Below are 13,091 nucleotides of genomic sequence, written 5' to 3' on the forward strand. Positions count from 1 at the left end.
ACTGTGAAGCCCAGAGGGGTTCTGAGGCCATCCCCTTAGTCTCTGGGGTTGAGCAAACAGGCCTGGAAAGATGACCTGATTTGTTCAAGCCTGTTGGTGGCAGGGCTGAGGCTGGCAGACAGGGCCAGGCTCCTGTTACAACATCCACTTAAAAGCATCCAAAACCGATATTGCCAAAAGAAGATTTCAGAGTTCAATTACCAGATACTGGGAGCTCAGGTAAGCAACACCTCATACTGGAAGGTGGCAGGTATATGGAAAAGGTAGAACCTGAGCAAGTCTAGCCTTAGCTAGAAACAAGGAGAAACATCTGTCTCAGCTCTGGATGCATGTGAGAGCAGTACAATGAGCAAGCTGGACGCATGTGAGAGCAGTACAAATAAGCAGGAACAGCAGGCTGAGTCCCCTCCTTCCACTGCACCTGGCTCATGGCAGCTAAGAGCGCTGCACTGCAGATAATTCTTCTCTGCTCCCTTATTCTAATTTTGTGACCCAGATCTATTTGTTTCCTCCCATAAGATGTCCATTCTTATGCCTAGGATTTTGAGGCAATGACAGCAATGCTAGGTCCCTTAGAATTTGGTGGCACCTGAATTCATTTAATCTATAAAGGAGCAGTTCCTCTTATGAACATCATTTTACCCTCGGATCTGTCAAGGCTACCTAACCAGCTTTCTTTGTCCTACCACTCAATTATGTGGCAAAACACACACACACACACACACACACACACACACACCCGAAAAACCCAAGCCGGTACTTCTTGTAAGAGTCAGAATACAATGAGTAAGAATAGGGCAGGCACAGGGGCTTTGGGAGTGTAGCACATTAGGTCAGAAAGAACCTGCCTTCTCCTCTGCAATGACTCAGACCAATCCAGAAATATTAGTATGTGAAGGAGCCTCACTAGCATCTGGTGGCTCGAGCCCCACCCACCTGCAGGGATCTTGAATCTCATTGGCTGCTATGGGGGCAGTGTCATTTGATGTTCAGGTTGCCATGACAGCCCAATATAGCTGGTTTCCAATGAAACTGCCTACACTTGGCAATTACACACAATGAACAAAATTCTCTGAGCTTCACAAGACAGCCCCTCAGGATTTGCAAGCTCGAATGCCATGCGGGCACCTCCCACTCCAGACTATAGCAGATTAACTGTAAGACAAGGATAATGGGGGAAACCAGAACGGTTCCTAAAATAAAAGCTGGTAGGAACCTGACTCACAAACAGAATTATTTACATGGGGGAAGTGAGAGCAAAACAAAGTAGTGCTACTGGACACTGAGGAGCCTGAGAACCAATCAGAACTTCTTTATAAGGTTTCCGGAACATTCTGGGGGCCTCTTCCTGAAGAGCCCCCAGGGCCTGCCTGGGAAGGGGCCCAGCAGGTCACCTGGTGATCACGTCTTCTATGCACACGTTCTGCATAACTGTTCCTGCTATTCAATTTACCTGCTTTCAAAGATTCTACATTACCCAGATGTGCTTCTTCTCTTGCTTCAAACGAAACCAGCAGCTCCAGCTCCCTCTTGGGGATCCCCTGACACCCAGCCAATTTATGTCCCTTTTGGGGAACAGAGTCATAGAAGGTGTGGGTCCAGGAACTAGGCTGTTCAGCACATAAAGTCCTACCTGAGGCAACCCTTGCGGGAGAGCTGGCAAGGGGTGCCTGCAGGAGGCTGGGAATGCAGCCGTTTATTAAAGTCAAAAACCAGATGATTAATTGAAGTCAGCTGGCTAATCCAGGCCATAAGCCAAGCAGAGGCACAGATAAAAGTTCCTCATAAAGACGCCATTTCCAATGTTGTCTAGATTGAGTGAGAGGTAGCAAATGACACCTCATTAACACATGAATCCTGCACATCTCGGGCACGACTGACTCTGGGAGACCCTTGACCACTGCAAAAATCCCACCTAGGTCTAGGGGTTCTCCTCATTGCCAGTGCACACACCACTGCAGGAGTCCCTCCCCAGAAAATAAATCAATAAAGCATCTATTTCTTGAATGTAGCAATTCAATTCAACAAATCTCTGGGCTATCTACAGTGCACCAAACACAATGTTAGAATCTCCTTCCCTTCTCCAATTGAGGAAGAAGAAAGATTAAAAATAACCAAAACTCAGGAGGTAAACAAGGTCACTCCAACCAAACACCAATCTCTACTCCAATCCTGGGAACTCAGTCTCATTAAGCACTGCTTTCTTAAGGGACAACAAGGAGTACAGGACAAAGTTCAAGACAGACTTGGGGTTCAATTCTCATTCCTTAATGGTTTAACCCTGGGTGAACTAGTTAACCTTCCCATGCCTCAGTGTCCTCATCTAGAAAATGGGAGTGCTATCATTCACTTGGCTTTTTGTGAGGACCTGGCACTCAGTGACCCTGGGTGTCTAATCATCCAGAAAGGGACACTAGGCTCTGCATCTCTTGACTCTAGACTCTCCTGGGGCCCAACCTCCTCCCTTCACTCTTCCTCCTGAATCCAAAAGTAAAATGGGTCCCACCAAAGCAAGGAGAGTGTGACCTTCCAGATGCCCATGAGACTTGTCTCCAGCTCTAGGCCACGGGTCACACTTTTAAGGTACACTCTCTGGCCCTTTTAACTTGTTCTCTTTGCCCTCTTCAGACAAGCAAGGGCAACTCACTGCAGTCTGTCCCTTACTTTCAAATGATTTTCTGAAGCCAAAGTGATGAACCCTAAGGTGAATCCGTTGAATCAACCTGCCCTCCCTCCACGCCATGCGGGTGGTCGTCAAGGGGCAGGAAAGTTTTTATAGGCACAGAATTTGGACTGAGGGTGAGGGATTCTTAACTGCCTAATACATCTTTTTGACCCCCAATACCAAAATGACTTTTTTAAAAAAAGTTTTCTCTTCCCCCCCCAGCAAATTTTTTCCTCCAGGAAAATGATCCTAGACAAGCCCCTAAACTAAGAGGTCTTCTCCAGGGTGGGTTACCTTAGGAAACTGCTCTGCAGGTCCAACCACCAGCAAAATGGTGGGTCTCTTTTCGGTGGCCTCAGCCCTTCCATCTTGTTTCCCAAAAAAGCTTGACATCTGGTTGCCCGGAGCAGGAGCCTGGGTGCCTCTGACTTCATGATCCATGCCCTCTCTGGAGTCCTGGCACCCAGCCCTAGGGAAAAAGCTAGACAGAAACTGCCACAGCATCTGCAGCATCCCGGTTTCCTCCAAACACCACTGATGGTGACCGTCCACTTGGAGGGATGTGACCACAATACCAAGGGTCTCTGGCTACACAGCTGCTTGGAGGCCTAGCCTGGGGAGTTCTCAGGCGGGAAGCTCTGCATGCAGGGGCTGTTTCCTGCTATTTCAAATTCACTAGCACTGCTGTCGTGCCTGGCCTGAGAAGTAGCTCACTCTAAAGGGAGCCTCCTAGGCTGCTGGCAATAAGGACAGCAGCTGGGCTTCTTCAATAAAACTCACTTCTACAGGTGGCCAGTGATCAAAGGTTTAGCTTAAAAAAAAAAGGAGGGGGGTAAGGATAAAGCAATATCCAAACAGACCTCTCCTGGGGGCAAAAGCAACTTGGAGCTCGCAGTCATTCAGCCGCCAGCGCTCTCCCCCAGCCCCGGCCGCCCATCCAGTCTGCAACCTCACTGCAGCAGGGCCCGGCCAATCACCTCTGCCGACACTACCAAGTTCATTATCCCACCAGCACCAGCCCTCCAATCACAGGCGGCGGATTTCCTGCCTGCAGCCCGGCAAGTCCGCAGGGAGGTGCAGACGCAAGCTCCAGATGAGGTTCATCTTACAGAATCCACCAGAGCCGGCTCGGCCGCTGCGGTAACTTCCCAGTCTGCTGCCGCCGCACCGCAGGATGGCGGTCACCAAGTTCAACGTGATCAGGAGTCCTTGGCAACACTTCCTAGGACAACCAGCAACACTCCAGTTCCACTCTCCAGTTTTCTCCAACCCATGCATGCCTCGATCCACACCATACCACAACTACTTCTCCCGTCAGCCTCTAGTCCACAGCGCAGAGGCAGGGACCCGGTCACAGATTAAATCTAAACACCAAAATGGGTAAATCATCACAAGTAAGGAAATTCATCTTTGGTCATTTCTTAGTTTACCAGTAGACAAATGAAGTGCATCTCTCGCAGAGGTGACCCTTTGAAATGGGGTTCACAACCATTATTCTTTTTTTTTTTTTTAAGAGCGAGTGATGGAGAGAGAGAGAAAGAGAGAGAGAGAATTTTTTTTTAGTATTTATTTTTTAGTTCTCCGCGGTGGTGCTGAGGATCGAACCCGGGCTGCACGCATGCCAGAAGAATGCACTACCACATCCCCAGCCCCTCACAACCATTATTCTAAAGACAAGTGTGAAAAAAGTTCAGTAAACTATGTTGGGGACAGTCCAGGGGCACATCATCCTCCTGCTGCTGTGAGGGTGCCCCTGAGTACAAGCCTCTGAAGAGCAATGTAGTGCCAGCTGCCAACACTCCAAAAGCCTCAACTCCAGCAACCCCACTTGCAGGAATTTATCCTGTAGGGATATCTGGGAAATCATATAAATACAGTGAGGGGCTGGGGATGTGGCTCAAGCGGTAGCGTGCTCGCCTGGCATGCGTGCGGCCCAGGTTCCATCCTCAGCACCACATACCAACAAAGATGTTGTGTCTGCCGAGAACTAAAAAATAAATATTAAAAATTCTCTCTCTCTCCCCCCCGCCCTCTCTCACTCTCTCTTAAAAAAAAAAAAAAATACAGTGAGGTGTTTTTTTTTTTTTTTTTTTAAGTAACCTTGTTTATAATAGCACATATTTGAAAACAGCTTTTCTTTTGGTGGTATTGAGGATTGATTGGATCCAGGGGCGCTCCACCTCTGAGCCACATACTCAGCCCCTTTTATTTTGAGACAGGTTCTTGCTAAGATGCCCAGACTGGCCTTGAACTTGCCATCATCCTCCTGCCTCGGCTGGGAATACAGGTGTGCGCCACCACACCCAGCACAACTTGATTTTAAAAAAGGGAATGGTACATAAATCATGGTGCACCCATACAGAGAAGTGCTGCACAGCTGCTAAAAAGAGTACCACGATTCTTACAATATGGGCACCATTAAGGGATTCTATGAAAATAACAGATAGGGCCCCTCAATGCTTGCTTTGAAAATGCTGGTGTCTGTATCAGCTGCCTGTCAATAAACAGAACAAACTTAGATAGGAAGCAGTTTTGTATGCTGACGGAATGTGCAATCTTTGGATCCAAACATGATCATGACAGTGTGACCTCATTTAAGTTACTCTAGCCCTCTGTGCCTAGCTACTCTTGTACACAAAATGGGGAGAGTGACAGAACAGTTTTGTTATTTCACAGAGCTGATTAAAGACTAGACTAGCTAATACACAAAGCTCTCAGAGTACACAGAACACTCAGTAACTCATAGTTAGTTTATTGCTGAAATGAAGGACACAGTGCTGCTTTGAGTTCTCACCCACAAACATTAAGAAAAATCCCTTCTTTAGTAGGTTAGTGGCTTTTAACTGAATGGACTTCTCCATAACACGAAACTGGCTTCCAGCCAGCAGGAAGTACTAGGGACATTCACCTTTGTGCCCATAACAAGAAGCCCAGACAAAACAAGAAACAATGTCTTCAGGCCACTGGACCACATGCAAAGAAGGACAGTGCTTCCTGAGAAATGCTCATGATAAGGCCAGCCCCAGCTTCCTGCCTGGAGTTTCCGGGCTACTGGGCAGACAGGAAGCCCAGGACAGTTAGAGTTCACGGGATAGGGAACTGAAGAGGACACAGCTGCACAGAGAGGGCTCTGGGGAGCAGCCCAGTGTCCTCCTGGGGTCACACTTGTATGAGGAAGCCGCCATTCAGATCACAGGGCTAAAGTCACTTCTGTTCCCACCAGCCAGACTAGAAAACCTCACAATATAGGAAGGTGCAGGAAGGCCACTCACAGGATTCTGCTTCTGTAGTGGACCAAAACCAGCTGGGCTACTCCTCCATGCTGGGACTGAGCCCCAGGGGCCCTACCACTCAGCCACATCCCCAGCCCATTTTACTTTTTATTTTGAGACAGAGTCTCGCTAACTTGCCCAGGCTGGCCTCAAACTTGAAATCCTCCCGCCTCAGCCTCCCAAGCCCCTATTCTTGTCCCACAAATCAAAACAAGCCCTGAAAGAGTCAAATTGTTTCCAAATAACTGTACCTAGAATAAAGGTCAAGAACATTTAGAGGAATACAAAAATGTCCAGTACTTAACAAAGTAAAGTCCAGTAAAAAATGAATAGGAATGCAAAGAAGCAGGAAAGTGTGACCCTTAACAAGAGTAGAAATCAATCCACTGAAGCTGGCCCAGAAATGACAGGTATGGTAGGATTAGTGCAGACGTCACAGTTAATATAGTTGGGAGGAGGGCTGTAGCTCAGTGGCAGAGCACGGGTGAGGCTCGGTTCAATCCTCAGCACCTCTTAAAAATAAATACAACTAAAAGTTAATATAATTGTAATTCATTATGTTCAAGAAGCTAAAAAGAGGGCTGTGGTAATGTTTGTGGTAATGTTTGCCTGACATATGTGAGGTCCTAGGTTCGATCCCAACACCTCGATAGATAGATAGATAGATAGAAGCAGCAGCTAAAGAGAAATGTTCAAGTATGTCAAACAGGCTCCGTAGATCTGAAGACTCTGGAGGAAAGCCACAGTGTCTGATGGTTTTAACAGTAATGAACTTGAGGACAGCAACAGAAACTTTCCAATGAAACAGAAAAAAAAAAAAAAAAAAAAAACGTGGGGACAGCAAAGAGACTAACACACCTGGAACTGGAGTCCTGGGAGGAGGGACTGAGGATATATTTTAAAAAGCCAACCCCCACCCCCAGCAAATTTACTGAAAACCACAAATACATGCTTGACAAACCACAACCACAACAAATATTAAAATAAACTAATCAGGCGCATTACAAATAAATTTCTAAAAGCCAACAATAAAGAGGGAATCTTTAAAACAGCCAGAGCTGGGAAAAGATCCGTTATATACAGAGGAACAAAGCTAAGAAAACAGGGCCTTCCTCAGACAGACAGCCCAGAAGTCCACACTCTGAAGAATTTTCACACATACAAAAACTGAAGGAGCCGGTCATGGTGGCACAAGCCTGTGATCCCTTTGGCTCGGGAGGTTGAGGCAGGAAGATCTTGAGTTCAAAGCCAGCCCTAGCAACAGCAAAGTACTAAGCAACTCAGTGAGACCCTGTCTCTAAATAAAATACAAAATAAGGCTGGGGATGTGGCTCAGTGGTCGAGTTCCTTGAGTTCAATTCCCGGTAGAGCAAACAAAACAACACAACAAATAAAACAAACCAAGGGGGAGGGGAGGGCAGGGGAAGAGCACCAGAAATGGTAACCATGTGGGTGAATAAAGAGGCCTTTAGATGTGTAGGAAAGCACAGGACAAGTGGGGCGCAGAGGTGCATGCCTGTTACCCCAGCAACTCAGGAGCCTGGGGCAAGAAGATCAAAAGTTCAAGGCTGGGGATGGGGATATAGCTCAGTTAGAAGAGTGCTTAGGGGCTGGGGATGTGGCTCAAGCGGTAGGGCGCTCGCTCGCCTGGCATGCGTGCGGCCCGGGTTCGATCCTCAGCACCACATACAAACAAAGATGTTGTGTCCGCCAATAACTAAAAAAATAAATAAATATTAAAAAATTCTCTCTCTCTCTCCTCTCTCACTCTATCTTTAAAAAAAAAAAAAAAAAGAAGAGTGCTTACCTTGCATGAATGCTCAAGGCCCTGGGTTCAATCCTAGCACTACCAAAAAAAAGTTCAAGGCCAGCCTAGGCAACTTAGACACCCTATCTCAAAATTTTAAAAGGGGAACTTGGTAGCTCAGAAGTAGAGCACTGCTTGTCTAGCACGCTCAAGGCCCTGGGTTCAGTCTCCATCACTGGCACGCGCACACACACGCACACCCACAACCACAGCAAAGGCTGAGAGGAGGGAAGGACAAGTGTGGTCATCCCTCAGCATCCCGGGGAGGGTTCCTGGATGCCAATGTCCACGGACACCCAAGTCTCGTAACAGCAGGACATTTGCCACATCCTCTCATGTACTTTATTTATTTGGGCACTAGAGATTGAATCTAGGGGTGTTTTACCACTCACTGCGCTACACCCTCAGTCCTTTTTTATTTTTAGAGACAAGATCTTACTATGTTGCCAAGGCTGGCCTCAAACTTGTAAGCTGGTCTCCTAAATCTCTGAGATTACAGACGTGCGACACCATGCCCAGTCTCTGTATACCTTCAGCCAACTCTAGACTGCTTATGATGTCTAACAGAATGTAAGCGTATTACACAGTTGTTACACTGTGTTGTCTACAAAATAAGGACATAGGAGAAACTCTGTACATATACAGTACAGACACCCCCGCCAAAATGTTTCCGATCCACAGTTGGTTGAATCCACGAATGCAGAACCCTCGGGTAGAGAGGGCTGACAGTGCACCATTCAAGATGCTGAAACCATGTTCAGTGGTGTCACACCCACTGGGTAGGCTGTGGTAAACCAATGGTGTGTACTAAATCCCTAAAGCAACCATCAGAGAGAGAGGCAGTGACAAAGCCAGCTAATAAGTCAACAGAAGAGATGAAGTGCATAAACAATGCTCAGGTGACCAACAGACAGAGAAAGGAGAAAGGGAATGAAGACCAATGGACACACAGAAAATAATGCGGAGACTGGTTCAAGGTATAGAGGATTTTATTGATTTACTTTGAGACAGGGGTCTCACTACATTGAACAGGCACGTCTCAGACTCCTGCCTCAGCCTCCAGAGTGCTGGACTACCCGCGTGCTCACCACACCCAGCCTGCAGTAAATTTTAACAGCCCTCAGTAACCCCTGTTAATAACTGGTAGAATAAGTGGATAGAAAACCAGTAGAGACACAGAAGTCTGGAATAACCTTAGCAACCCACTTGACCTGACAGCATTAATACAACAGCAGTTACACCTCTTCTCAAGTGCACTCTAAACATATTCTGGCCCATAAAACCAGTCTCAATAAATTTTGTTTCTGTTTATTTTATATTTTGTGTACTAGGGACTGAACCCAGGAGCTACATACTCAGCCCTTTTTATTTTGAGGCACAGTCTGGCCAAGTAGCTGAGGCCAGTCTTGAACTTCTGCCTCGGGTTCCTGAGTTGTTGGGATTATAGGCGTTGAGTCTTAATAAATTTAAAAGAATTCAACTCCTACAAATTATGCTCTTGGACCACAGTGGAATTAAATTAGAAATCAGTGAGGGCTGGGGATGTGGCTCAAGCGGTAGTGTGCTCGCCTGGCCTGCACGCGGCCCGGGTTCGATCCTCAGCACCACATACAAACAAAGATGTTGTGTCCGCCGAAATCTAAAAAAAGAAATAAAATATTAAATATTAAAATTCTAAAAAAAAAAAACCCTTTAAAAAAAAAAGAAATCAGTGACAGAATGGCATCTGGAAAATACCTAAATATTTGGAAACCAAACACAATTCTAAATAACTCATATGTCAAAGAAGAAATCAAGAGAAATTAGGAAGTATTTTGAATGGTATGAAAGCACAACATACTGAAATTTGTCAAATGCAGCCAAAGAAGTCCTTATAAGGAAGAGCTAGCTACATTAGAAAAGAGATAGTGACCTCAGCTTCCACTTTTTTTTTTCCTTGCAGTGCGAGGAATGGAACCCAGGGCCTCTGCCACTGACCTACATCCCCAGCCCCCTCAGTTTCTACTCTAAGCCAGAAAAGAACAAATTAATCCCAAAGTAAACAAGAAAGAAAATACATGAGATAAGCGACAACACCATGCTTTATTTATCCTAAAATCTTCCTTGACCAGCAATAGATAGACAGTGATAAATGGAAATATGTTCAACTGCATATTTTGCCAATGTTTATGGTTAAGACACTTCAACCAGGCCCAGTGACACAGGCCTATATTCCTAGCTACCAGGGAGGCTGAGGCAGGAGGATCGCAAGTTTGAGGTCAGCCTGGGCAACTTACTGAGACTCTCTTTCAAAATTTAAAAGAGGGCTGGGGATATCTCAGTATAGAGTGCTCCTGGATCCCAGTACTGCAAAAACAAAACACGTTTTCTTGTGTTTTTTATTTCCCCAGGGGTTAATGTAGTATATTTCTTGCACCTAAACCAGCTGTATCTAGAAGATCAGTTTCTTTTGGTTGCATGCCAATTACTCTAATGGTACAACTCTAATTACACTTAGCTTCTTGGGAATGAGGGACCACCCACACCCAGGGGCAGAGCTGGCAAGTGGAACCCTACCATGCCTGAACCTGGTTAAGCTGACGCTAATCACCTGCAGCAGTAATCCACTCCTCTGGGAGTCTAGAAAATACTTAATGGAGATGTGTTTCACAGGATTTATGATATTTTTCAGAAGAAAAAAGTTCTAATGGAATAGACCTGCAGTGAGAAGTAGTCAAATGGCTTTTTCCAAATCACCCAGAGCATCACACAGAAGGACAACTGCAGTCCGGAAATCCTCCCATGGGCAACTCCTACAGTAGCCTCCAAGCCTCATCACCTATACCTACTACCTATCTTAGAACTATTAACGTTCAGGTAAGATATTGCCCGAGTCTAAGGGAAGACTAAATTTTTTTTTTTAACCATATTGGGGATGGAACCCAGGGCCTCGCACATAATAGGCAAGAACTCTATCACTGATCTACATCCCCAGACTCTTTAATTTTTAACTTTGAGCCAGGGTCTCACTTAGACCCAGGCTGGACTTTAACTTGTGATCCTCCTGCCTCAGTTTCTTAAGTGGCTGGTATTACAGGCCTGTGTCACCATGCCCATCTATGAACATTTTTAAATTGAAAAATGAAGCCAGATTTTACTTGACAGAAAGCCAGGCTGCTTTGGCTGATTTGATACTGAGGACTGGCTCTGCCAAAGAGGTCACAGGAAGGTCCCGTTCCATCATTTGAATGAGTCAAACCTGCAGCTCTACGGTTTCAATCAAACCCCAAACCCAAACCAACAAACACAAATGTTTAAGGCAAATGTACAAAATGTGTAAGGAGATAAACCGTTTTACAAAGTCTTTTAGAGTGGTACAGGAGACAAAAATATTTTTGAAGAATCTTTTATATATTGACATATAGTCATGATTTACTATTTCTGGGGCACAACTGTAGCAGGTGTGTTTTAGTCTCTGCTGAAATGAATCCACCAGTTAATGTAACCCACTAAGTTGCAAGTTTTCAAGTCTATGAATGTAATATTCAAATATGCTCTCAGGGCGGGGATTGTGGCTCAGTGGCAGAGCTGTCTCCCAGCTGCTTGTTCTGCATTGCTCCAGCACTGTAAGGTCAAGGACAGGAAAAGGGGGAACCCATCCAGCAGCTGCCCTGGGCAGATAGACAACATAGATGTTCAGGGTATGAGGGCAACAGGGAGAACTGTGTGTTAAGAATTACCTGTTTAAAAAAAAAAAAAAGAATTACCTGTTTAGGGCTGGAGCTGGGGCTCAGTGACAGACTGCTTGCCTAGCACATGTGAGGCACCAGGTTCAATCCTTAGCACCATATAACAATAAATAAAGATATTAACAACAATAACAAAAAAAACTCAAAATGACATGTTTAAACCAGGCCAGTGCTTCAAAAAAATTCAGAAAAGAAATTTTAACTATAGAACTACTTAATTTACCTCCCTGATCCTATTTTTCCTTCTACAGGTTAGAGAGGAAGAGATTCCAACAAACAAAAGAATACACCCAAGATGTGAATGAAAACAGAAAAAAGTGAACTTTGTCTCAGTGCATAACTACGGGGCACCACAGGCACCTTGTCCTTCTAAGGTCCCCTACCATGCCCTTATAGGACTCCAACCTCTCTGGCCTGTGAAACATGAGGACTGAGCCGGACACACTTTGACAGTGTTCCAGCACCAGCATCCTGGACTCATCCTGTGGACTCAGCTCAAAGCCACAGGCTTCAGCCAGAGCAACAGCAGGGCTTCAAATGGCTGTGGGGGCCACAGATCAATTAAGGGGGGCACAGTAGCTGTCTTTGACAGTCAGGTGTGTCACATCTAGCTGAGGGTTTAGCAGTGGCTTCCTCTTGGTGATCTAGAGCACCCTCTGGGCTGGGTGCAGAGGGCCTGCCTTAATCCCAGGGACAAGGGAGGCAAAGGCAGGAGGATCAAAAGTCCCAGGCCCGCCTGGGTGACTCAGCGGAGACCCTGTCCCCAAAATGAAAAGGGCTGGGTTCCATCCCCAGTACCAAAAAAATAAAAATAAAATAATAAAGTACCCTGTGGGGTGGGGATGTGGCTTAGCCGGAGAGCACTTGCCTGGAGTGCAGGAGGCCCTGGTTCCATCCCCAGTGGGCAAACAGCAAAACTGCCCTTTCCCAGATTATCTGCTTTTCCCACCACTGGCATTTCAATGGCTTTGGGGTTTTCTCACACAGGTCTCATCAGGGGGGACAGGGAGAAAGGCAAGGCCAGGGGCAATGGGAGGACATCAGCTGCCTGGTCCTTTTCTCATTGTCCCTGCAGAGCCCTGACTCACCCCCTGCTTCCTGGAAAACCAGCCAAGAATGTGAAGCTGGCAGGCAGCTCCTTCTGGTCTACCTTTGTTATTCATTTATTTAAAGGAAAATGCATCTTTCTTTTAGATTTTTTTTTTAGTGTGGTTGGACACAATACCTTTATTTTATTTATTTATCTTTATGTGGGGATGAGGATGGAACCCAGCATCCTGCACATGCCAGGTGAACACTCTACCTCTGGGCCACAAACCCAGCCCCAAGGAAAATGCATCTTATTAAAAATTTTTCTTAGTTGTAGATGGACACAATATCTTTAGTTTTATTTATTTTTTTTAATGTGGTGCTGAGGATCGAACCCAGGGCCTCACACATGTGAAGCAAGCGCGCTCTACCACTGAGCCACAACCCCAGCCCCAGGAAAATGCATTTTTATCATAACCTTTTTCAGGTTTTGTGCCAGATCTTTTATATCCCATATTTAGTAATAGGACCCCTGTCCTTGGATTCATTGCTTCCTGAGCACCCTCAGGGGCCTTAATATGCTGAGCTGG

General features: G+C 45.9%; 1 protein-coding gene across 5 annotated transcripts in view; it reads right to left on the bottom strand.

Moving 5' to 3' along the window:
- The window catches only part of SLC25A25 (solute carrier family 25 member 25), a 35,268-nt gene that overhangs the window by 13,293 nt on the left and 8,884 nt on the right, over positions 1-13,091 (bottom strand). Inside the window, exon 1 of one of the 5 annotated variants that reach the window (XM_081280856.1) lies at positions 2,960-3,507. The exons of 3 other annotated variants lie outside the window; for them this stretch is intronic. In XM_081280856.1, the coding sequence (XP_081136982.1) occupies positions 2,960-3,178 (219 nt within the window). In that variant the 5' untranslated portion in view covers positions 3,179-3,507. Of the gene's footprint in view, positions 1-2,959; positions 3,508-13,091 lie in introns of those variants that run through there. One more of the 5 variants, XM_081280857.1, reaches the window with a different exon arrangement.

The sequence above is a fragment of the Spermophilus citellus genome (genome assembly GCF_964194105.1).
Source record: "Spermophilus citellus genome assembly, chromosome: 2".
Classification (NCBI taxonomy): domain Eukaryota; kingdom Metazoa; phylum Chordata; class Mammalia; order Rodentia; family Sciuridae; genus Spermophilus; species Spermophilus citellus.